The sequence below is a fragment of the Diachasmimorpha longicaudata genome, chromosome 13 (assembly GCF_034640455.1).
Source record: "Diachasmimorpha longicaudata isolate KC_UGA_2023 chromosome 13, iyDiaLong2, whole genome shotgun sequence".
Lineage (NCBI taxonomy): Eukaryota > Metazoa > Arthropoda > Insecta > Hymenoptera > Braconidae > Diachasmimorpha > Diachasmimorpha longicaudata.
In genome coordinates, this window is record NC_087237.1 from 4,250,037 (window position 1) to 4,273,576 (window position 23,540).

Here is a 23,540-nt window from a genome sequence, read left to right on the forward strand (position 1 = left end):
CTGGTGTAGACGAAACGATGTGGTAACACCCCGTCACCATCGACAATCTTGTATATCTGGTGTGTGTACGTGCTCACAGTCATGGTATCACCGCACCTTCTTGACCATAATACAATATTTAGATTTGTTAATCTCAATTGGACTGATTGAATGCTGTGGTTGGTTCACTTGATGCCTTATTTGAGGTAGTGATGGGTGAATGTGGTGGGAAGAAAAACTTCGGGGAAATGGATAATTAATGAACTGAGTTTTTAACATGAAATCGACAAATTCTTTGGTCCTAGTATTTTTTTTTTTTCAAGTTAGAAACTTTTTTCCACTCGGTAAATGGCTATCATTAATCATCAAATGGTTGTTGTCAATTCGTCTCGATTAATCAAACTAATGGCCCTTAGGTTTCTTAGAAAATAAATTTATTGAACGGGGATTGTTTGTTTTTTATCCATTATTTTGATTCATTAAAATCAATAGTGAATTGTAGGCTTCGGTTGATTTATTTGATGGCTTAATTGAGTGACTGATGCCTGGTCAGTAGATAAAAAATGGGAGACAATGTGATAGATACACTCGATAAAAATCAAGCATCTGGGAAAATAATCGTTTATCCTTTTTTTTTGCTTCTTACAAATCGAAATTAATTGACGAACTCAAACAGAACCGAATGATTTTGGAAGTGATTGTCTCCAATTAACTGTAATTTTTTCTTCCCATCCGGAGCCATCCTGCCCACTCCATCCATGACTGATATTAATGATCATCTTTGGTCCCATTGAACGAGGATAATCATTTTCTCTGGATTAATCCACCCTTAATAGATTGTCCTATTGCGAATCGGAGGTCATTGGTTCCCTCCGATGTACTGGGGTATATTTTTATCCACTCAGCACGCCTTTTGTTTGCGTTCACCAGCTCCCCCACGTTTGTGGTAGAAATAAAGGCTTATCTACCCGCCTGTACTCGTTGGTATGGGGGTATTACGCGTAGAACTTGAGGAAACTTGGTGAAAATAATCAATAACCCGTTCTAGATTCACCGGTGAGATAGTTGGTGAATTGAATGATGAGGGAAGTGGAAAATTTCACCCGCATAGATGATTCATTAATAGTAATCTTTCAATTACTCCAACTGTTGGTGGACATTTCCTCGTTTTATTTTTCAAGAGTTTCCACAGGAGAAGTAATTATTACCGAAAAATTCCATCGAACATACATTTGAATTTCTAATTGAATTCTCGAAAAAAATATACATATTTCGCTATAAAATATATTAATTGCAGATATTTTCCCTTCGTGGAACTTGAGAACAATAATGAGTTGTTAAAATAGTCCGACAATTAGAGATTGCTGAGAGAAATGAAAAATTTCTCTCGTTCAGATTCATAACTCCCAATTACTCAATTTATTGAACTTAATGTTGAAAATTCATAGAAAATTCCTTTTTCATGTTTTTTATTCTTGCGACGTGAACAATATTATTACTTTCATTGAGATTCTGTTGTGATTATCCTCACATTGTTCCGTGCGATTATTCTCGGTCATTCCCACGCTCCAAAACTTCTCCCCTGCACTTTCAATATCAATATGAACGATTTTACTTCCTAGTGCAAGGCCAATTCAAACACGATCTTCATCGCCACTGGGTGGAACGATAATCATATAAACTTTCACTGTTGAATAGTAAAAATTACACACCTACTACTAGAGAATGCGATGGACGAAGCACTCGCATATTCAATATCAAAAAATCCAATCACTTTTTTTCAAAAAAACCTCCACAGTTGATGGGAGAAAGTATTTGGCAATATAAAAAGTGGATTCTTCGCGTGAATTGGATTACATTGGTATCATCTTGTTCCATTGCGTAACAATGGTCTTGTAGTTGTGAAGTGGAAACTTTTTTTTTTTTATGGTGGAACTCTTCCAACAACGGATGGCCTTATTGGCAAGGTCTTTCAGATGGTAGCTCCAGGTTGAAATTACTTGAAATAATGTTAAATAGTTGTGAGGAAATTGTGAGAATTTAGGCCAAGTTATTTCGAAAATGTATCTTCCGGTTGGACATACTCTCGTGTACGTAATATTGTGTGCCAACCGGTTCGAGTGCAAACATTGGTGAGGGATCTCAAGAGATACCCATTGAGTACCTCAAGTTTATGTGTATTGGAACACATACAAAACACTGGTCAGACCCGAATTTAAAGTACTCCACGTCGGCTATTGTCGAGATGAAGATGTAAGAATGCCCAAAAAATAAGTTATTCATCATTTAATGAATAATTCCCTACATGAATTCTGATTTTTATCAAATTAACACATCAATCCATCATATCTTCTCATTCTCATTTTCATCCGTTAACTTTATTTCATAATTTTTATTTCATTTATCTCGTCTAATCATTTTCTTGTGCATTTTAAATTGCTCTTCAATCTGAAGAAAAAAATATTTGGTCATAAGACTCTGAGCTCATTCAGATTGGAAATTTAAGCAAAAATTTTCCTGAAGATTGAGTCCTTTGAAAAATAATATCTCAAATGAGATATTCCATGAAGAATTTCATCTTCAACTCAATAGAAATCCAGATCATTCAGAATTAAAATCCAACTACTGTATAATTAGAAAAAAAAAACACTCTGACAGTGTACATAGTAGTTTAAATCCACAATCTTCACGGCACAAATGTCCAATGCAAAATTATCGTGTACACCTTTTAACATTCAACTGTCTAATGAACTTTCTAGTCCTCTAATGATCCCTCCGGAAAACTCCCATGAATTATATTCGCAAAAGTGAACTCATGAATCTGTCATCCTCACCGCAACGGAAGTAAGGAAGCGGTGTAAGTGCAATGAGATATGTTGGTGTTGTTACGTTACATGTTCATATGTATTTATTTCATATGCATTGAGTTGGGTTAATTAAGTGGCTAGGCGTCGGCTTTCTACAGCTCTTTGCGGCAATGGCAGTGGATAACGGTACTGATTTAGACGTCTCCATCATTAAGCATAAAGGATAGGCAAAAGTTTTCATTATTTGTTTCTTTTTTTGGAGCACTCCAGCTTTCATTTTAACTCCAGTTTGCCCTGGGTTACCGAACATTTCGTAATAGTTTTATTATTCAAACTTTGACGGCTCGAATTTGATTATCTGTTCTCATTTATTACGCAATATTCAAAAATATGAAAAATATTTCATGCATAATTCATCGACACCAAATTTTTGGCTTCAAAATCATTAGGCAAGTCACAACAAATCAGTTCACATCAGGAATTCAATTAGTGATCGATTTCGGGTTGAATAAATATCATTTCCAACAGCCGAATCAGCTGCCCTTATTTATTTACAAAAATCGTTAATTATCCTCTATTTTTTTTTAATTTTTTCTCGCGGAATTGAAGCTTAAACTATTTTTAGTCGTTATAAAAAAATAATTAGATATTTGGTGTAAATAAATAACATTTATTACAAAACATTCAACAATTTTTCAAGATGACAGTAAAAAACAATGAAAAAAATAGAAAAAAAAATTTGATTTCTGCTCTTAAACCCAATGTCAAAATCCACACTCTCCCCCCACAATCCCCTGAGTGAATGAAAATAGTAATGGCTATGTAGAAAATCCTCGTTAATGTCATCTCCCCGGTGGACGTCTACGCCGTAGCCAGTCCTCTTTGATCATATCGCTGGCCTTTTCTCCAATCATTATGACAGCGGCATTAGGATTACCATTAACAATAGTCGGCATTATCGATGCATCTGCAACCCTCAGCCCCTTAATCCCGTGCACCCTCAACCTAGTATCAACAACAGCAGTTGGATCTGACGTTGGTCCCATCTTGCACGTACCAGTTGGATGATAAATAGTGAATGTGAAGTGTCTTATGGCGCATTCCCAGTAGTCATAACTATCAAAAAGGAACTTGTGACATCCTGGCATAGGAATAGTCAGCGGTCTCGATCCAAATCTCTGAAATGCCGTTGAATTGGACACTTCCATGGCGATCCTGATGGCATCCACAAGGACATCCATGTCCTCTTTGTGAGTGAAATAGTTGGGATTGATTTCTGGATAAACAAATGGATCTTTGCTCTTCAGCCTTATCCATCCAGAACTCTTTGGCCTCAATAACAATGGGAGTATCGACCAAGCCTCGGATTTTATTAATGGTTTGTACATCGTATTGTAGACACTGTCACGTAGTCCAGTGATCTTTCGTATGATATCCCCACCATCTGAGCTTATGGAACTTGGAGCGAAGTGAAATTGCACATCCGGCCAATCGATCGTACTGTCTGCATATTTTGAATTTACAAATGCCAATCCCTCGACACCTGGTGTCGTCATCGGGCCTCTCTCATTGATTATATATTCCATGGCGACTGGAAATGTCTGGAATCGGGATTTTTTAAATGTCACGGGTTCGTCGATGAGGAATGTCAAACCCCCGAGGCCAACGTGATCCTGCAAATTGTCACCAACACGTAGATCAGATAAAATTGGAATGTCAAATTCCTGGAGATGCTCACGGGGACCAATTCCTGAGACCATCAACAGCTGGGGGGAACCAATGGAACCAGCTGATAAGACAACCTCTCGGCGAACGTGGACCACTTGCTTTTTACCGTTCCTCATGAACTCAACTCCTATTGCTCGCTTGTCAGAGTTGAAGAGGAGTTTGGTGACATGGGCGAACATGGCGGTGTGCAGGTTCTTTCGGTTCCTCACGGGACGCAGAAAAGCCTTTGCTGTTGAGCATCGGCTTCCTCGTCTCACTGTCAACTGGGACAGCATGAAGCCGGTCTGGTTTGCACCATTTATGTCGCGGTTTGGGTAACCTAGCTCATTGCCGGCTTGCATGAAGGCCAGGGCCAGTGGGGTTCGCCAGGGAGCTTCTTGGACTGATAGGAGTCCTCCAGTTCCATGGTAGGGACTTCGGGCGAGGTACGGATTTCTGTTGTCTTCGGACTTTATGAAGTAGGGGAGAACGTCTCTGTAACTCCATCCGGGATTACCCAAGCTCTCCCAGTGGTCGAAATCGTGTCTGAAATTTTAGGGGAAATGTATTTACTTTTTTCGTTAACATTTGTTGGAAATTTTCAGTGCGTCATAGATTTGATGGAGTGTAAAGGAATTTTGTTGTGAAAATTCAGAATATTGGAGGTCAATTCACAGAGAGCTGCTAATTCAAAAAATTCTCATCAAGAAGTTCCCATTTCCTAATTCAAGCTCATCAACCTTTCGTGGAATGTGGAATATTTTGCAATTAAAATCCATTGTCATGTGAAATTACCTGTTTCCACGAACGTATATCATTGAATTTAAAACACTGCTGCCACCAAGGACCTTTCCTCTCGGCCAATTGCATCTGTCACCTGTCATAGCTAGACAATACGCAGAAGCACTTGGTGGGGCAGTTTGGTATTTCCAATCAATCTCCGACATTTGTGTGTATCCGGCTAATGCAGGTACATCGGATATCTCATTCTCATCCCCTCCGGCCTCCAGGAGTAGGACTGTCCAGTTTGATATCTCAGATAATCGAGATGCTATCACAGCTCCTGCACTTCCACCGCCTACAACGATGAAGTCGTACATTCGCAGAAGCTGAATTGAATTGTTTCGATATAAGATAACACACTTCATTTAGACGGTTCTTGGTATTAAATTGGAGGAGATAATTTCAAAAATAATTCTTTCACTGGCGAAGTGGTGAAAAGAGATGAGTTGACTCATCTCTGGATCGAATTTTCAAAAATATCCTCTAATGAAAAAGAGATAACGACATTTTTATAATGATAATTGTTATTGAAAGTTGTAATTACAAAAAAATTGATTTTGAACAGATCTTCTTCCTACACTGTTCAACAAATTAGACTAAATTTTCCGGAATTTCAAAAAAATTCAGCAGAACCTGGAATTTAATGCGAATGTTCATGATTTTTCCCAAATTTTGAAGGCCTTTACCGGAGAAACTTAGATGGAATTTTTTAACATTAATTCTCCAAAATATATTTATTATGTTTTCACCTCTTCAGCATTTCTGGGATGCGATTCAGGATCCGCATTATTATACTGATAAAAAGTAAGTCCAACCGCAAGTAGTGGAATGATACCCCATCCAAAAAAGGAACTTGTGCCAGCCAAACTTATCAATTCCATTAGGCCTCCTTTCCAATCTCCCCAGGATGATTCATCGAATTATCGAGAATGACGTTCAATCGATCTGAAGAAACGCAGAAATAATACAAAATCATCTATTTTTTTTTTTGACAGAAATCGAATTCCATTCCCAAGTAAGAGATGTGCAGAGAAAGTAGGCCGTCTTCAATACTTTTGAACACATCATTTCATTAATTTCACAGGGAACATGCCAAGTCGCAAGATCACCTTGAGATAAAATTTTTAAAACTGGGTAATTGTATGAAGTGATCTGCATCGTCGTTGAGTAATCAACGTTTATGTTGAAAATTACACATAATGTTTGAACATTGAACTCACGTACAATCGCTGTCTACGTCTTATTCAGTCTGGGCTGAAGGTACAGGTCACGTACTTCGTACACTGCTATTATTCACGAACAAAGAGACGATGGGTTTTTTTTTTTGCACCAGTCGATTATCACTTTTTAACGACCCGATTGTCAAGAAATCGGAGTAATTCATAGAGAGTTGGATGTGTTGACTCTGGAGGCGCATTGGTGAATGCCCTGAGTGAAACCATAGTCAGTCCCCACGCCAGCATCTCCTTTCATTGCCAACGTGAAGAAATTAAACATCACTGTTAATTTCTCACTCTTATCATTTTGTTGAATCTTCTCATCTCAAACTTTAGTCGAAATTCGATTGCATCAGAAATTTGACAGAAGCTGATGGTTATGACGTAGCTGGGGACTTCCCTCTGTCGTTTCCCACCCATTCAGCCCAAAAATAGGGATGAAGGGGGATCAGGGGAATTATCACTTTTGAAATTGATTTTTTAAAAATAAATCTCAGTAATCTAAAAATTATTTTTTTAAACTCGTATTATGTCGTTTCTCTGTACTTTCATGGTCGCACAAGTTGACTTTATCTCTTTACTTTCTCTATTTTGTGGCCTACGTGACAGTCAACGGTTTGCTTTGAACATTCACCTGTCTTCTGGGTTTAACTATTCGCGAGGAGGGGTTGGAGGTGCAATGGGGACCTTGACTCGCGTACTAGATCTGTATCTAGTTCTTTGAACTTGCAGTTACTTCACTGGTACTGCGGAGGGAAAAATATTTGAGGGATCGAGTTTGCTCCATTAATTGTCAGGCTTCAATGAGGTGGCATTATGAAATTAGGGAAAGTCAAAGCCGGCGATCGATCAATCGAAGATTTGATGCAGGCTCACGTACGAATGTAGAAAGTTTTTGGCAGGTTTAACAAATAAAAAAAAACATTCATCATTTCTTTCACATTGATATTGTTTAAGTGATCTTTGGGTTTAGTTGGGAAGTGATGCTTGCATCGAGTTGCGAATAAATATTCACTGGCAAGTTTCCTGGAATTTTTTTGAAATTCCTCCAGAAGTTCCAGGAATTTTGAAAAGAAGTTCAGAGGAATCTGGACATGAAGGGAAATTTCTAAGAGTGTGGAGGGGGAAGAATGAATTATTAGTTGACCAACAGGCCAAAGATATTCGGGGAATTTATGTGCGATTAAAATCGTTTAGGAATTTTTTCAAATATTGTGTTGATTTTATCGATTGAGGATCGGTTTTTAGACAAGGCCAGTTCCTTTCTATTCAACAGACTGCATCTGGTGAAAGGAGGATAACTCTTCGGCGGGCTGGCATTTTACCGACTGACAATATCTTGTTTCGAAAGTTTAAAAATTACTGTGGACTTTGGGAGGAACAAACGAAAACATCTTAAATTTTCACAATTTTTTAAATGATTTTTTTTATTAATTACAACAAATTCTGAATACAATTCTAGAATACAACAGTTTTCTTTCTCCTTGACCTACCCCATACACAACTGTCTATATGTTTATCTACAAAATCAAACGATACAATCGTCTAATTAAATCATTTAGACCCCATGGAATGGACCGACACATTAGAGAGCAATATTCCATAAAAATGGTGGCTTCCCTACTCCCAGAGGGAAATGAGCGGTTGTAGAATATTTTACAAACCTGTCATGGGATTTTTCTGAGAGAATTAAGTAACAAAAATGTCCCAGATAATTGGAACTAACGAGATATCTCAATCCTGATGTGTTAGAAGGATCAAAATTTTGATTTAGCATGCCTTCTCCTTACGTAATTCATCTCTCGGAAGAATGAACTTTCTTTTGTGGATCGTGTGGTGTCCAGAACGACTGTAGTTAGACGTACGTAAAATTAATCACATGGGATATATTTATTTCAAAAGGACAAACAAGACGCCTTCATTCATCTTTCACCTCGCATTTATTAACACCCAATTTTCCTTATATTTACAACAGAACATTGTGCAATAGTTACGGTAAACTGTCACAATTGGTGAACGAATACACCATAAAATATTGTCAATCGATTCATACATGTATATCAGTGTCATCAACTCATTGAGAAATTTTGCTGTTGGTATAGGAGGTATGTGGCAAGTGTAGGAAAACACTGACAGAATTAGTTCCACTACATGAATAATCAAAATAAATGTCCTTACCTATTTACTTGGTTTCATTGAGCAATTGCGCTCCGCTTGTTGATCCCCTCATTTCTCACAAATCGAAGCGATTATTTAATCTATCCCCTTCGCACCCATCGAGAGAAACATTCAATAAAATCGCCATAAAAAACGTGAAAATGACGTTTCGAAATTCAATACCGGAAAGAGGAGGGAGATGTAAAAATGAATTGAATGACAATTTTCTTCTGTTCCATTCATTCAAAAATGAGAAAATGATTTCTTATCGCGAGTTACGTGAATGATACCGTTATTTTTACTGAATATTTCTCTTCCTGCGTTAAACTACATTTTGTACTCATTCCATCCTTCGTCTCATGAGAGTATTAAATAACAAAATGCGATTACAAATTTTCTCTCAAGTATTACACTATAGTATTTTTTCCGCCAATTTCTAAACCACTTCACCGATACCTGAAGCCAACCTGGACGATATTAATCGATACGGGAATTTCTCTAATGAATTATTACGGAATGCAGTGAGTTCATAGGATTTCTCCTTCTCTTTTGAATTAATGAATGTCGACTGTTTCCGGTTTGATGACTTCAAAGTGGTATTTTTATTTATCTCTCATCGAGAGTATATTCTCTGAATCATATCTGAATAAATGCCTCCCGTCAATTTAATCAATTTTATCGGAATTAAATCTCTGACGTAGAACAATATTTAGAAATTAATTTATAAACGTTTAGGTAATGCCTCATGAAGTCCATTGGCACTGTCGGAATCATGTCACGATGAAATTTCACCATGGATGAAAGAGTTCAATAAGAAATTCTATTCGTTTTTTTTTTGTGTTTTTTGTTTTTATAAAAAAAATCAATAGAAAATTATTACGTATTAAACTAAAGTCATGAGTGTCAACTTCTCTAAACTTTTTCTCTATACAATTTCATTCACTTAAACATTACAAATTTCAAAAGAAATTTCAATAAAAATTTACAAAAAAAAAATATCAAAACTCAATGAAAATTTTCATTGGTTTGTTTCGTTTTTTTTTTTTAAATCAAGAAAACACCAACTAAATTCCCAATGAAGCCTCTTAATGCATTTGTCTACGATATTTATCTCATTCTCGTCAATCATATTCACAATAAAAAATCATCTAGGATTAATCGTTCCATTATCTCTCTTCCATCTTCTCAACCACTGGGCCTTAACCAAATCCGCCCCCTTCTCCGCAATCATGATGACAGCTGCATTGATATTTCCATTAGTGATAGTAGGCATAATCGATGCATCAATAACTCTGAGTCCACTGACCCCATAAACCCTCAATTCTGGATCGACAACGGCCATTGGATCAGTTGGTGGGCCCATTTTGGTTGTTCCACTCATGTGATAAATAGTCATTGTGTACTGTCTGATGAAACAATTCCAATAATCATCAGTAAAAAGTGGCAGATGTTTGCAATTTGGTGGTGGTTTGCTGTGAAATCTAGCACCAAATCGTCTCATGGTGGCTGTTTGACCGAAAGCCACAGCAGCCTTGACCCCTTCCCTGAGTACATCTACATCGGCCTTGTGGGTCAGATAATTGTGATAGAGTAATGGATAATCCAGGGGATTTTTCGTTCGCAGTTTTATGAAACCCCGTGACTGTGGTCTCAACATCATGGGAAATATACCAAATACATCCCGATTATTGATCTCACCGAATACCTCATTGTAAAAGTCATCTGATAGACCGTGGGCATTTTTCACCTGTGTACCTCCATCAGAGCACGTGGACGATGACGTTAACATGAATTCTATGTCAGGCCAATCGTCTGTTTGATTAGCATATTTGGTGGAGATAAAAGCGACTGCCTCGAGGCCAACGCTAGAAGTGAGTGGTCCGTCCTCGGTGATTGCGTATCGAAGGGCGGAATTGACATTGACGAGGCGATTCATCACTATGCTTATTGGATAATCGATTAGGAAAGCAACACCTCCAACGGCTATGTGATCCTGAAGATTTTGTCCAACGCCGGGTGAATCGTGTATGGGCTTGATTCCAACTTGCTGGAGATGCCTGGCATCACCAACACCCGAGAGCATCAGCAATTGAGGTGAATTTATGGCACCTGCTGACAGGATGACCTCCTTCGAGGCGTACACTATCTCTCGGCGACCATTTCTGATGAATTCAACTCCGTAGGTGTGCTTTGTCGATGGATCTATCAGCAGGCGGGTGACGTGTGACCACAGGGACAAGTGGAAATTTGGACGGAGTCTTATTGGACGGATGAAGGCCTTCGCTGTACTGCAACGTGTACCACGACGCATCGTATACTGCCAGAGTGCAAAACCTGTCTGTTGTTCACCATTGACGTCCACTATGTCATAACCCATTTCCTCCCCCGCTTGCAGAAATGCCGGGCCCAGGGGAGTGTTGTAAGGAGAGTCCTGGATGGTCAAATAACCACCTGGAAATCATATTTTTTTATTGTAAATTTGAGAAAATGGCAGTTGATTTTATTCGAGTGAGGAAATTTACTTCTTCAAAAATTTTCATTACTGAAAATATGGAAAATTATCATTTCTGAGGATAATGATCCTCTTCATGAATAATCCATGGATCAACAAATTTTTATTCTAAATCATAAACAAAATCGTATATTGCAAATTCTATCGCAAATCTAAGGGTTTCACGGTTGCATTCAACTGTAAATAGAGAAGTGGAAGTTCTCGATTTAATTTTCTCTTTTTAAGATCTGTCTTAGAATCCTCTAATTGAAGTCGTTTGATCAGAAGTTATCGACAATTAAAAACTGTCCATTTTACCCCACTTTCCCCTACTTGGTTATCCTTCAGACGAGCTATCGATCATTCGAAAGTATTTTCACGGTTTATGATTCTTCGATTGAAATCTGAATCGTGGGATTTCAATCTGTGGCCAGAAATTCCAACATTGTTGGTGGGACAGATAGCCGAGTTCAATATGTAGTCGAGCCTATGCTCTAGCTCGCTGCTTTCATAATATAATTGTAATGCCATTATGCTTATCGCTGCGAAGTTCCATGTGACTGAGTTGCTTCGGTACACGCAACTACTTGAATATCAATGTCGCCAGCCGGATACGAATATCAAGTTTCAGTTAAATTCAATGACACTATCGGATTAGGAGATTCTTAGACAATAGCTGAGTGATAGCCATCGACACTTATTTTGGGAAGCTACTGTGGAGTAGTTGTTGCACGATTTTTTTTTTCTTCGTGAATTCAATTGTGGAAAGTGAAATTCAGAGGGGAGATTGAGATATGCATTTTTTTTTGTTGAGAAATTATGGAAAATCAAAGAGTGTGTGGGGAATCTTTCCAGTTGGGCTGAGGAAGTCAATTGAGGAGGTGGATAAAAGGGTCAGATATGGGTCCTATGCAATGGCAGAAATCTTATCGGTCCTAAGTGGAATGGAAACTACATTGTTGGAATAAAAAAGTTGATAGGGCAGGGACAGGTGTCCGATGACTTGCAGGATGGCGTCGTGGGATTCGATTTAGGGGGATAAAAAATAATTAAACTTTTTATTTGATGTTAATGTCATAGAATTCTGGGTTCCATAGAAATTGTTAATTTATGGGCTCGTGAAGATGAGAATTCCCTGATCTACTTGAATTTTCAATCAACTGACGATTAATTGAATTCATCTGAATTTTTCTAGTTTGTAATTTTTTCCCGATTAATTCGCAAGTCCTCTTTAATTAGTCACATTCTTTTAAACTTTTTTTTCGATGAGAAATAAATACGACATTGATTGACACAAATATTTAACAAATGGGTCATACAATGCCAATTCACCTCACCTGTATTGTGATATCGCTTATCTCGTGCAAGATAGGGATTCCGTTGATCCTCGGATTTTTTGAAATACGGTAGGACATCCTCGAAACTCCAACCGGGATTTCCGAAGCTCTCCCACTGATCGAAATCCCGGCGATTACCTCTGATGTAAAGCATAGTATTGAGAACACTGGATCCACCAAGTACCTGGGGACATTGTAAATATTCTCGTCACATTAAATTTTTCATTTTTTTTCATCGATCGCTCACTGCACTCGTTATGTTGACATTGATCGAGGCCTATTTGTTACATAAAATTTTGGGAAAGTTATAGAGGAATTTGAAAATAGTGTAATGGAAAATTATACTACCATTGAAATCACTTTATTCAAACATCCGATGTTTCATAACATTCGCACGTATTATTACAGATTCCAAACCCGTTATACCAGTCCATACATTTAGGTACTTTCGAGTGGATTACTCCAATCGCATCAGTAATGAGCTACATAGCAACCGCGATCATAATTTCTCCGGTGAATTATCGACTATCAAAATTACAGTCGTACAAATTCCATAATATTGAGGCAACAGTTGCGCGTGAATTTTTAACGGGGAATTCTACTTTAATTTGCAATTAGATCGAGTATCCAATTTCTTATTTACCTCAGATTTCATAAACAAATAAATCGGTGCAATTAATTTCACAAATAGAAGAGATAAGATTAACTGGACTCATGTGATGAAGAAATCAATTATTTTTCGTAAAAGTTTTTGCGTTGAAATAATAGGGCCCAAGTCGACGATAGTGAAGGGAACAATGTGGCAGGTTAATTAATGATCTTTGAGAATTTTCGTGGAACTTTGAAGGATAGTTTTCTAATGGTGTGAATGGTCGAGCTAGTTCTTTACTAATCGATTTTTAATATCAACCTTCATATGAATGGACTGAAAGGGAATGTTCATGCGAACTTTGAAGATCCTCCGGAACCGGTTGTACCGACCACTTTTGGCAATAGTCCAAAATCGTGAACTTTCACTGGTAATCGGAGTGATGCGGATTACCACACCCGGATTCCATTGCATTAATCACATGGGGAGGAAAGTTATGCTAAAGACATGTATTGTTTACGGAAAAATTAGAATATAAATTTGAATTTTTGCATCACACGAGAGAAAAATGACAGTTTGCTCCGCCAAAATTTTGTGAGCTTCGCATATTTTCTTTTTCCCATCACAAAAAAATTCAACTATCATCATCATCATCATGAATCAGCCTCAATGGGCTTGTCATTTATTTATTTATTAACTAAACCTGTGAAATCCGCACATTGCAGCGCCGAAAAAAAATCTTTGGAAGACGCAGTTTCGTAATTAATTGATATAATGGGGAAATAAAGAGTGATTTATTCGTTCCTGCGGTTGCTTCGGCATAAAATCTATCAATTCATAAAGTCGGATGATAAAATATTCACCGAAGTTAGATAATAATCATTACCTTCCCACGGGTCCAACAGCATCGCTGATCGACCATTGCTTGACACGCTGATTTTTGCGGTTGCGTGCGGTATTTCCAATCAATTTTACTCTTGTGAAGGTACAATGAGAGAATCGGAACATCTGTTATCTCAGTTTCATGACCACCAGCCTCAATCAGGAGGACATTCCACTCCGGAATTTCGGTTAATCTATTCGCCATGACACTACCAGCGCTTCCACCACCGATTACAATAAAATCGTACTGCTGAAGTAGATTTTTCGTCACATGGGGATGATTCTCCGGGTCCATCAGGTCATAGTTGAAATAAGCTATAGCGGCTATCAGTATTGGAAGAATAGCTAATTTGCCGACCAATAGAAGAGCTCCGGTCTTAGCAGCGGCAACTATCGTTCCAATAAATATCGCCATTATTTTTTTGACTAATTATCGATTCTTCCGTAAGTTATCGGGCACATTCAGCTCACATATTTAACCAAATTACGGAAAGTTGTAGCGGATAATTGCAATTCCAAAGAATTGTGGTGTAACACATGATCACAATATTTTCTCTTTCGCCTGCGGTACAGGTACAACATAAAGAGTTTTTCCTTTCGTGTGAGAAACAAGGGAATTGAAAGGTGATGACTCTTCGTTATTCCAATGTTTTTCTATCTTTCTAATTTATGAGGGTCCCGTGGTTTAGGTGTGTCTCAGTCCCCCGAAAACCTAATTTGTTTTTTTTTTTATCTCATGGCCTCTGGTCGGATTGTCTCCTGAAAAGTGGAGAAATTTTATTGTGATGACATAAACCTACGGCGATTATGTAAAATTAAAGTTGCAAAGTCCATTCCACGGTTTTTTTTTTCGGAGAAATATCATTTCGAAATTACGTGATTCGGTTTTGTCTTCCTTTTGGCAAATTTAGATTGATCATGGTATTTTAATGGGGCTGGGTAAGTGTGACGAGAGAGTCTCTCATTGTTAGGAAGATGAACTTCTTAATTAAATTGGTGAAAAAAATTTAAAGAAGTGAAAAATCGTATGAAATTTGGAAGAGAAATAGTTCTTCGATGCCTCGTAATTTATCCGATGGAAGGTGACTCGACGAAAGTTCGCATTCCCTTGAGCAGTGTTGACATTTGAATAAACCACAAAATTCGGAATTTCCTAAGTGAGGGAATTTACTTTCATGATTTCTCAATTAATTCCATAATTAATCGTGAATATAGGGCAGGAATTAATGGAGTGAAGGTGCGTTGATGGAACGAATAATTAGTCTGATGTTATCGGCCTTATCAATTACTACAACTGAATCCCTGATCATCTACTACATCACCGAGAAAATCTAACATCTTTGGTTTCAAGGACTTCTTTAAATTTGAGCAATACATGCTTTTTAATTTTCAATGTCGTGAATTTTAATTCACATTCAGCATAAATAGTCAAAGTCGTTGTGAAATTTGGGCATCACGTTGAACTGAATTTTCACTAGAGAAACAACTACCCAAATTAATCAGTGTAACTAATGATTATTTAATATAATTGAATTAATACCTCGGATTCTTCGAGAGACAACAAAATTCTCGTTGAAACATTTTTGTAGCTGCACTTTACACCGCAAAAAAAATTCGCTGAACTCTAAACTTCACTTATAATCATAAAGATGAATTTATCGAATGGAAAAAATATTTTTACCACCCTTTCAAATATTTCCCCCAGGTTTTTGTCAATTTTGCGTTTTATTACTAGTGGAAAACTTGCAAAATTTGTTATCAACCTAGACACCATGAAAATCTACCACAGACTGTACGTTGACAACCGTAATGTTTGACATTTCTCCTACAGGTGTTTGTCTGAATGAATCTCTCATGTATCCCAATGAAAAATGACGCAATAAGTGAACCTACCTCGTTGAAAATGAGCACACGTGTATAAGTGTCAGAAAACATCGATTAATAAATCCCCGGTTCTATTGAAATCACTTTCAATGCACATATCACAACAATATCCACATAACAAGCCACTGAAAAATACCAAAATTACAATGGACTTGTCAAATTTTTAGTTAAGACACATGACACATCACATCATCAACGAAAATATAATTTTTCTCCGGTTATTAGCGTGGTGGAGTTGCATGATGTTACACTAGTTGCGTACACGGGATGATCATCACTTGCATCAGAGAAAAATTGAATTTTATTGAATATTGGGGGAGCACGTGGTGTCGGTATTCCACAGCAAATCGAATGGGCGATGGGCAGGCCGGAGAGAAAGCGAAAGACTGGGAGTTGGAGCATTTACGTTGAACGTATAAACCTAACATGCAACTCCTCTCCTACCACATTTGTGCTCAAGAGAACCAGGAGACCGGTGTGTCGCATGAGTGAGCCAGGGATAAGTCAATGGGGTTGCGCCAATAGTTCTACCGTGCAAGACCTCACGTTCTTGGCAACAAGTCCCCCCAACACATAAAATGTTTATCAGCACTCATTGATGCAATAGGCCATCGTCTGCCATTTCCTCATTTCTAATTGTAACATGAACAATAATCTGCGTTATCGAAAATAGGTCTAACATCCATTTTGCTGATAAGAAAAACGTTATTTGGACGATTTCTTTTCGACAATCTGCCGGTGAAAGTTACAGATAATTTTGGAAATCAACTGGGAGGCTCCTTTTGGCAGTTTCGGTCTGGAGAATAAAATTATAATTCTAGACGTTATATTTGTTAATGACTTGAGTCTTTTACGGAGGACTTTACAGAAAATTGTGGTCGAAGTTTTACATACATTTTCTTACAATTCTCATTTCGTAATTAGTGTGGCATTTGCAGAGAACTTTGTCATTGAAAATTCAAAATTTAAGTTGATTTTTGGACAATGCAATCGTTCTTTAGACGTAAAATAGGGTAAATTGAAGAATTAGTCTCATAATTGTAATTGCATAATTATTGTTCCCCAAAATGTAATGAACTGTCACGCTCTTGAAAATTATTGGTCAACTGTCCAGGAAATTTCAAACATCAAGTGATGAATGAATGGGTTGAAACGGGTATCAATTACTTCACTTCGTTTCACAATTTTCACAATTATTTTCACTAAACAGAATTCATTAACACGTAATAATTCACCATGTCAAATAAATCGTTCATCTCATTTTCAGTCTTTCGGTACAAATGAATTATTCATTGCCATAATTGAAAAACTCATTGAAAGAAATATGAGTTTATTTCATTTTCACCGAAAACATTACTGAAATCAATTAAAAAATTTTAAATGAACAGTGGTAATTCATTGAAATGTGTCACTTCTCTGGGTGTGGAGGTCTTGTGTGGAAATTTTGGTACTTGTTTGCCTCGACCAATTTCGGCTGTCCCTACCTCGTAGGGCTTTATATTTTTTTAAGCATTTCTCTTTATCCATCTTTTGTAATCTCTGCACTCAACGGAATTTCCTTTTTCCCTGAAAGACAAACTCTCGAGATACCCATAAAATAACATACTTCATCGCAATAAAATAGAGAGGTCCGTGTAAACGAAAAATAAAAATAACACAAGTGAAGAATGTGATCATAGCTTAAAAGTTCATAATTACAAAACTGTAATTAGCAAGTTGAAATGTTTCTCGGGTTGAATATTCACGTAAGACGTCTTGATTTCGTCAAGCTCGCATGATACTGCCATTTCATGTAATCATGATGTCAGTTTCACATTCTTATGGTGTCGCTTCGTTGATGATAATGATATACACGACCCTAAATCCTGCAATATTTGACCCCTGGGCACCAGGTTACGAGCAATTTACACATCATCAGTCACATTTGTTTCTCAATCTCGACGATTGACTGTTCTATTTTATTTATGATTGGCAGCCGTTTCATTCTTCTCAACTGTGTTACTCAATGCATGATTTACATTCGGAAAAACTCTTTTCCAGAGGTCCAAAATTTTTCTTCATTGACAAATTTTGGCTTTTAAATGGAAAGGCTTATTTATCGCAGGAAAAAATCCGTTGAATCGGCTGTTTAAACAGAACTGATTCGGTTGGGATATTTTCAGTGGAAATTCCTCAGCTCAAATCAATTTTATTTTTTGTTTGACTTTCTTTCAAAAAAAAATAGAGTGGACGTAACTGAGAACATTTCCGTTGAGGAATTCCAGTAGAGAATGTTCCGATAGAAAAATTTGTGTAGAAAGAACAAATTTTCTATTGAACATTATAAATGCCCAACAAAATAGCAAAGTTCTTCAATGAAATTTGCAATAAATTAGTGGAATTTTTACTAAAAATTTGATAAAATATCATCAGTCGCGATTGCTAGACTTTTCCATGAAATTTGTTTGTCTGTGAGTCCCAGAAAAAATCGAGAAACACCGTTACTTCACGAATACCAAAATTGTACAGCAATTTTTCGGGTAATGATTCTTACCTGCACATTTGAAATGTCCTTCGCACGATTTTCCACTTGAAACCAAAATTTGTGTATTCAATTTCATTGTTGAATAAAAAAGATGACTTTTAAATGATGATGAGTATCATTAGAGTGCATTACCATTTTCAACTTCCGGAAGACAATGAGCACTCGGTTCAACACCGGCACCGTCTTCGGACACCATCTTACAATCGTACGAATCATCCTCGCCCTACGGTTCTTACCGAAAATTGAGTATTCAATTTTCACGTTAAATATCACCGGTCAATGTTTTTTATTCTCCCAAACATGTAATTTTACAATTATAATAGTTAGGGCACATTAACCACCAGCACTCCAATAACTGCTTTCACTTAGTTGATAATGATAGGACCGCAATGGTTTTTGATCCTATCCCCAGCTTTCTCTGGTATTGTAATTAATTATGGGCGCATTAGGGCTGCCCCTAAGCATGACGGACATAATTGAGAAGTCAAATTCAAGTCCGACAACACCATGAACCCTCGATTCAAACACCGTGACGGCAAAATGATCGTTTTTTTTTTAGCCCAGTCCCATCTAGAAAACGAAAATTAGGTACTCAATTTTCTCGTTAAGCACACGTTGTTATTTTTCATTTATTCCTCGAAGACTGATTGTTTTAATTACATAGAGAACAGTTCAAATTTATCGTATTTTTTTGTATCAAAATGACAATTTTGCACCACCTCCACTCCCTCAAAACGATTTTGATGTCATTTTTTCTGAAACTACAACTAAAAAATCTATAAAAATTTTTTGATTTCCGAACCATTAGCACCATTCACGTCAAAATTTTGGAAAATCGTAGGTCTCAAATTTATTTATTCACTCAGTGTCCACTAGACCCCATTAGCCCACCAGCACTCGAGCCATTGCTTTCACCAAGTTCAGAATAATAGATCTACTGTCTGAACCAATGCTTCTTGATCATATCACTAGCTTTCTCTGCAATCATAATCGTCGGGGCATTGGTATTGCCCCTGACGATAATGGGCATTATGGAAGCGTCAACAACCCGGAGGGCAGCAACCCCGTAGACCCTCAGTTCAGGATCAACGACAGCCAAGCGATCGTCTTTAGGGCCCATCTTGCACGTTCCCACCGGATGGAATATAGTCGCGGTGTACTCCATGAGAACGCACTGCCAGTATATGGGAGCACCGAAGGACACGTGTGCACAAGCTGGTAGAGGATCCTCACGAAGTCTGTAACCATTCTCGATGAAGGCTTTGGTGTTGAGCAACTGCATCGCTATTTGGATACCAGCGATCATTCTGCTGAGATCGGGATATGCACTGAAGGTGTTGGCGTAGATGAGGGGATCGGCCCATATTGGATCTGTCTCATTGAGCTTGACAATACCTCGGCTGTTGGGATTCAGGAGAGTTGGTCTGATGACCAGACCATCGTAGTAAGACAGTGGCATGAGATTCATCTGTCCATAGACAACAGGATCTGTATAGTAATCGTGTACGTTGTTCACGTCAAAGTGATACTGAATATCAGGTCTCTCTTTTGACTCTTCGTAATGTGTCTGGACGAAAACACCAGCTGTTATGGTACCTGTTGTTGCTAGAGGACCGCTGTGAGTGTCCCTGAAATTGTATAGATCACGAACCATCTCGGGATAGTCAGCTAAATGGCTTGTCTTGTTGTCAAGCTGAATCACAAAGCCATCGGTTGTTGTATGATCCTGAAGATTGTGTCCCACAGCTGAATCATAAATAACAGGGATTCCCAGACGTTCCAGATCCTCCTTAGGACCGATGCCCGATAACATGAGGATCTTTGGTGAATTCAGGGCACCTGCCGACAGAATGACTTCCTTAGTTGCGATAGCAACTTTTACGAAGTCAGATCTTGTGCTGATGTACTCGACTCCCAGTGCCAATCCCGTCGGAGGATCGATTATGATTCTTGTCACGTGGGCTTGGGTCAGTACTGTGAGGTTCTTTCGTTTGTGCCTGATTGGCCGGATGAAGGCACCATTTGTACTCTGACGTAGACCGTCCCGGGTGGTTGTTTGAATCTCCATTATTCCTAGTTGATGTGCAGCTGTGACATCGGTTCGGTTGTAGCCCAATTCCTCCCATGCGTTCAATATTATCTCCGTATTTTCGTCCTTTTGCTGGAATCTTTCCACGCTTTGCCAGCCTTTCGTTCCATGGTAATGGGGATTTTCCTCGATAATCTGGAAGTCATAAATTGTTTAAATCGTCCAAAAGTTGTTATTGCAATTTCTCGTTTCAAAAAACGCACAGAAACCGAGTAATAACTTTTGTCATCACTTTGGTAATCGCAATCATTTTCTTGTATTTGAAATTAGGGCGTCTGATTTAAATGGCTAATGGAATTGTGGATTAATTAATTGCTAGGGAACATCTGTTAATTTACCTCTTTATCCATGTTGTTCTCGGATTTAATGAAATATGGTAACACCTGCTCGTAATCCCACCCGTAATTACCCAATCTCGCCCATTCATCGTAATCTTCACGATTTCCACGCATGTAGATCATGTAATTGATGGTGCTGGAGCCTCCCATTACCTGTGGGGATATTTATCGAATCATGATTTCGTCGACAGTCGACAATGCAGGTTTTTACCTTTCCTCTTGCCCATCCACAGCGACCGTCCATTCTAGATCGACAGGATTTCTTGTCCGGTTGAGTACGATAGCCCCAGTCAATGTTGCTACCCTGCATCATTGGCGCGAATGCTGGAACGTCGGCTGCCTTCGGCTCGTCAATTCCAGCTTCCAGCAGTAAAATCTGTGGAAAAAATTCGTGATAGCAAAATTTATAGTAAAACGGATAAAAAATATTTTTAATTTCTCAAATTTATGAAAAAATATATATTCAAAATATACGTTATGTCTATTTGGTTTGATATATCGTTTATAAATTTGGCAAATAAATTTTTTTGATTTGTTTTTCTTCCTGGGAAGATTTGCATTGATAAATTAACTTTCTCGCTGCTTGGAAACATATGAACTCCATTCCCACCCATAAAATTTTTTATCACGATGACGTAAAGCCTCTGCACGGCACGTTAAAGTGCACAAAACATTCGCTAATACCAACACTCCCTTCAGCATTTAAATAAGAAATAGTAATTTTTATGCCCAACGCGAGTACTCGGGAACCAATTTATGAGCTGAATTTCATGATGAGAATGTGATAAATCATAGCTGCGCATACTTTCCAGTCGTCAATCTCCGACAGACGATTGGCCATGACACATCCAGCAGATCCTGCCCCAATTATTATGAAGTCGTACTCTTCTGGGAGAAATCCCGTGGGCTTCGGGTAGTTCATGGGAGTGGAAGTGGTTGCGTAATTCACCCCCGGGTCGACGATGATCCGTCGGCCAAACCCATGAGTCTCACCGACGCCCTCCGCATCCATGAAAGCCTCTGTAGGTCCTATTTGCTCCAGCCCCTCATCCTCAATTTCAACGATCACCACGTCATCGTGATGAATTTTGTTGGCTAAATCGTTCAGGTAGAGAGCTTCGTCTTGGTCTTTCGGGTGAAGAGTTCCGATTAAAAGCTCATCGTCGATGGAATTATCAGAAGGTGATGCCACTTTCTTCGATTCCCAACTCACTGCGAGTGCCTCAGCAGCTTCGTAAGGAAAATTATTCGGAGTTTTCAGTGATGAATACTCGTCAGGATGATTGTCCGTGGAGTATCCAAAAAGCTGGACAACAAGCGCCAAGAACATCATCGCCGGAGGCTGACATGTCGTCATCGTCGGATGAGTCTCACAGAGATTGGAAATATTCCTTGGGATCCACGACATTTTTTCAATTTTCTAAAATGGAAATTTGAGAAGGATTTTGTTAAAAAAGTCATTCATTGTTAATTGTCTTGCGTCCAACCTTGTGAGAAGTTCTATTAACATTCGGGGAGTATGTACTTTTATTTATTGTTAACCAACAAACGCTTCCCGCCTAGAATAAGAAATGTTACGACAGCTCTTCTTTTCATTGTAAATTCCGATTTATTTTATTTCTGATTCTATTAATAATTGGAATGTGTTAACAAAAAAATTTTAACAGAAAAAAATGTCGTCGTCGCTAAAGGTTACTGACTTTTCTTTCGAAGGTTTGATAAAAAATCCAGACTCACATAAAATTCATAAATTTCCCCGGTAGATTTTTCTCGCTGCACGATCTGTTGGAATGTTTGTTTGAAATAAAATTGTCAGCTACGAAATATTTATTGAGGCGTGACAAGATCCATTCCCCGGATATTACCGCTGCAATTATTAACTTCGATTGTATCTCAGAAGGCACATGTACCTTTATTGTTACCCTCTTTCCAACTACCCATTATTCATTAATATGTACTTTCCTCTGTACTGTTTTACTACACGGTAACACGAACATGAATTTAATTACTTCATGATTATTTACGTACGTAATTAATTCGGGAAGAGCAAGTGCGGATATAAATCGTGATGATGAAGGCTCAGTGATTTTACCATCGAATTCACTCACCAAGAACGCAAAGTCGAATGGCAACAAAAAAAAAATTCTTCAAGAATATTGATTCAAATTAGCTTGTCATTTAAAACGGTTTCATGTCAGTATGAATGTGCCCATTCGGTTATCTTATCGTATACGGAGCACCTTCATTATACACTTTGTCAATATCTGTATACACAATGGTTTGTCCGACAACGTTCGATGCTAAAATGCAACTGCTCGCTCTCGCACATTTCCTAGACTGAAAAATTACAACGCGGTCCTGTTACTCTCTTTACCCCGTCTTGAAAATTTGTACCGACTTCTATTATTGACTTTAGTTCTATAAGAAAGGAAAGGTTCATTTTATTTTTATTTTTTTATTGTAAGACATTAAATCGAGGTCTCGCCACCCAAAATTCGGGTTTCATCAACATCAGAGAATTTATTAACGGCAAAAAACAGAAATTCCATAATTCACAGGAATTTTCTCGTGAACATTATTAATCCCAATTAATTACCAGTAGTTGGCTCCAAAAGTTTTGCAATCGGAGAAAATTTCTAATGAAAAATGAGAAATCTTTGAATATTGCTGATTCGTAGCGATTCAAAATTTTCCATGAAATTGTAATTTGTAGACAGAAATTCCCTTGAAATTTCAATGGTCATGTTATTTGGCAG

General features: G+C 37.9%; 4 protein-coding genes across 8 annotated transcripts in view; 1 reads left to right on the top strand and 3 right to left on the bottom strand.

Moving 5' to 3' along the window:
* Nucleotides 1-23,540, top strand: part of Flo2 (Flotillin 2) — a 72,834-nt gene that overhangs the window by 27,834 nt on the left and 21,460 nt on the right. The window lies entirely within an intron of this gene.
* On the bottom strand, nt 3,237-7,087 carry LOC135168279 (glucose dehydrogenase [FAD, quinone]-like). 2 transcript variants are annotated; one of them, XM_064132304.1, is made up of 4 exons: nt 6,501-7,087; nt 6,026-6,221; nt 5,289-5,602; nt 3,237-5,039 (listed from the first exon to the last, which is right to left on the bottom strand). In XM_064132304.1, exons 2-4 carry the CDS (start codon nt 6,155-6,157, stop codon nt 3,629-3,631), a joined length of 1,857 nt encoding a protein of 618 aa, XP_063988374.1. In that variant the 5' UTR covers nt 6,158-6,221; nt 6,501-7,087; the 3' UTR covers nt 3,237-3,628. The 2 variants fall into 2 exon arrangements, with proteins under 2 accessions (XP_063988374.1, XP_063988375.1); XM_064132305.1 differs by having other exon boundaries at nt 6,497-7,087.
* LOC135168275 (glucose dehydrogenase [FAD, quinone]) lies at nt 7,929-16,321 on the bottom strand. Its single transcript, XM_064132297.1, has 4 exons — nt 15,843-16,321; nt 13,954-14,708; nt 12,479-12,662; nt 7,929-11,101 (listed from the first exon to the last, which is right to left on the bottom strand). Exons 2-4 carry the CDS (start codon nt 14,362-14,364, stop codon nt 9,795-9,797), a joined length of 1,902 nt encoding a protein of 633 aa, XP_063988367.1. The 5' UTR covers nt 14,365-14,708; nt 15,843-16,321; the 3' UTR covers nt 7,929-9,794.
* Nucleotides 18,954-23,146, bottom strand: LOC135168268 (glucose dehydrogenase [FAD, quinone]-like). 4 transcript variants are annotated; one of them, XM_064132274.1, is made up of 5 exons: nt 22,893-23,146; nt 21,590-22,204; nt 20,996-21,160; nt 20,785-20,937; nt 18,954-20,581 (listed from the first exon to the last, which is right to left on the bottom strand). In XM_064132274.1, the coding sequence occupies exons 2-5, from the start codon at nt 22,190-22,192 to the stop codon at nt 19,292-19,294; spliced, it is 2,211 nt and encodes a 736-aa protein (XP_063988344.1). In that variant the 5' UTR covers nt 22,193-22,204; nt 22,893-23,146; the 3' UTR covers nt 18,954-19,291. The 4 variants fall into 4 exon arrangements, with proteins under 4 accessions (XP_063988344.1, XP_063988340.1, XP_063988343.1 ...); XM_064132270.1 differs by having other exon boundaries at nt 22,877-23,146; XM_064132273.1 differs by having other exon boundaries at nt 22,813-23,145.

Coding starts and splice junctions, on each gene's coding strand:
- LOC135168268 (XM_064132270.1), bottom strand. Junction 20,938..20,995: donor GTGGATGGGCAAGAGGAAAG/GTAAAAACCTGC, acceptor ATATCCCCACAG/GTAATGGGAGGCTCCAGCAC. Junction 20,582..20,784: donor AGAACAACATGGATAAAGAG/GTAAATTAACAG, acceptor TATGACTTCCAG/ATTATCGAGGAAAATCCCCA.
- LOC135168275 (XM_064132297.1), bottom strand. CDS start 14,364: ATGGCGATATTTATTGGAACGATAGTTGCCGCTGCTAAGACCGGAGCT. Junction 12,663..13,953: donor GCTGTTGGACCCGTGGGAAG/GTAATGATTATT, acceptor CAATGTCCCCAG/GTACTTGGTGGATCCAGTGT. Junction 11,102..12,478: donor TAAGCGATATCACAATACAG/GTGAGGTGAATT, acceptor TATGATTTCCAG/GTGGTTATTTGACCATCCAG.
- LOC135168279 (XM_064132304.1), bottom strand. CDS start 6,157: ATGGAATTGATAAGTTTGGCTGGCACAAGTTCCTTTTTTGGATGGGGT. Junction 5,603..6,025: donor ATCCCAGAAATGCTGAAGAG/GTGAAAACATAA, acceptor AATTCAATTCAG/CTTCTGCGAATGTACGACTT. Junction 5,040..5,288: donor ATATACGTTCGTGGAAACAG/GTAATTTCACAT, acceptor CTAAAATTTCAG/ACACGATTTCGACCACTGGG.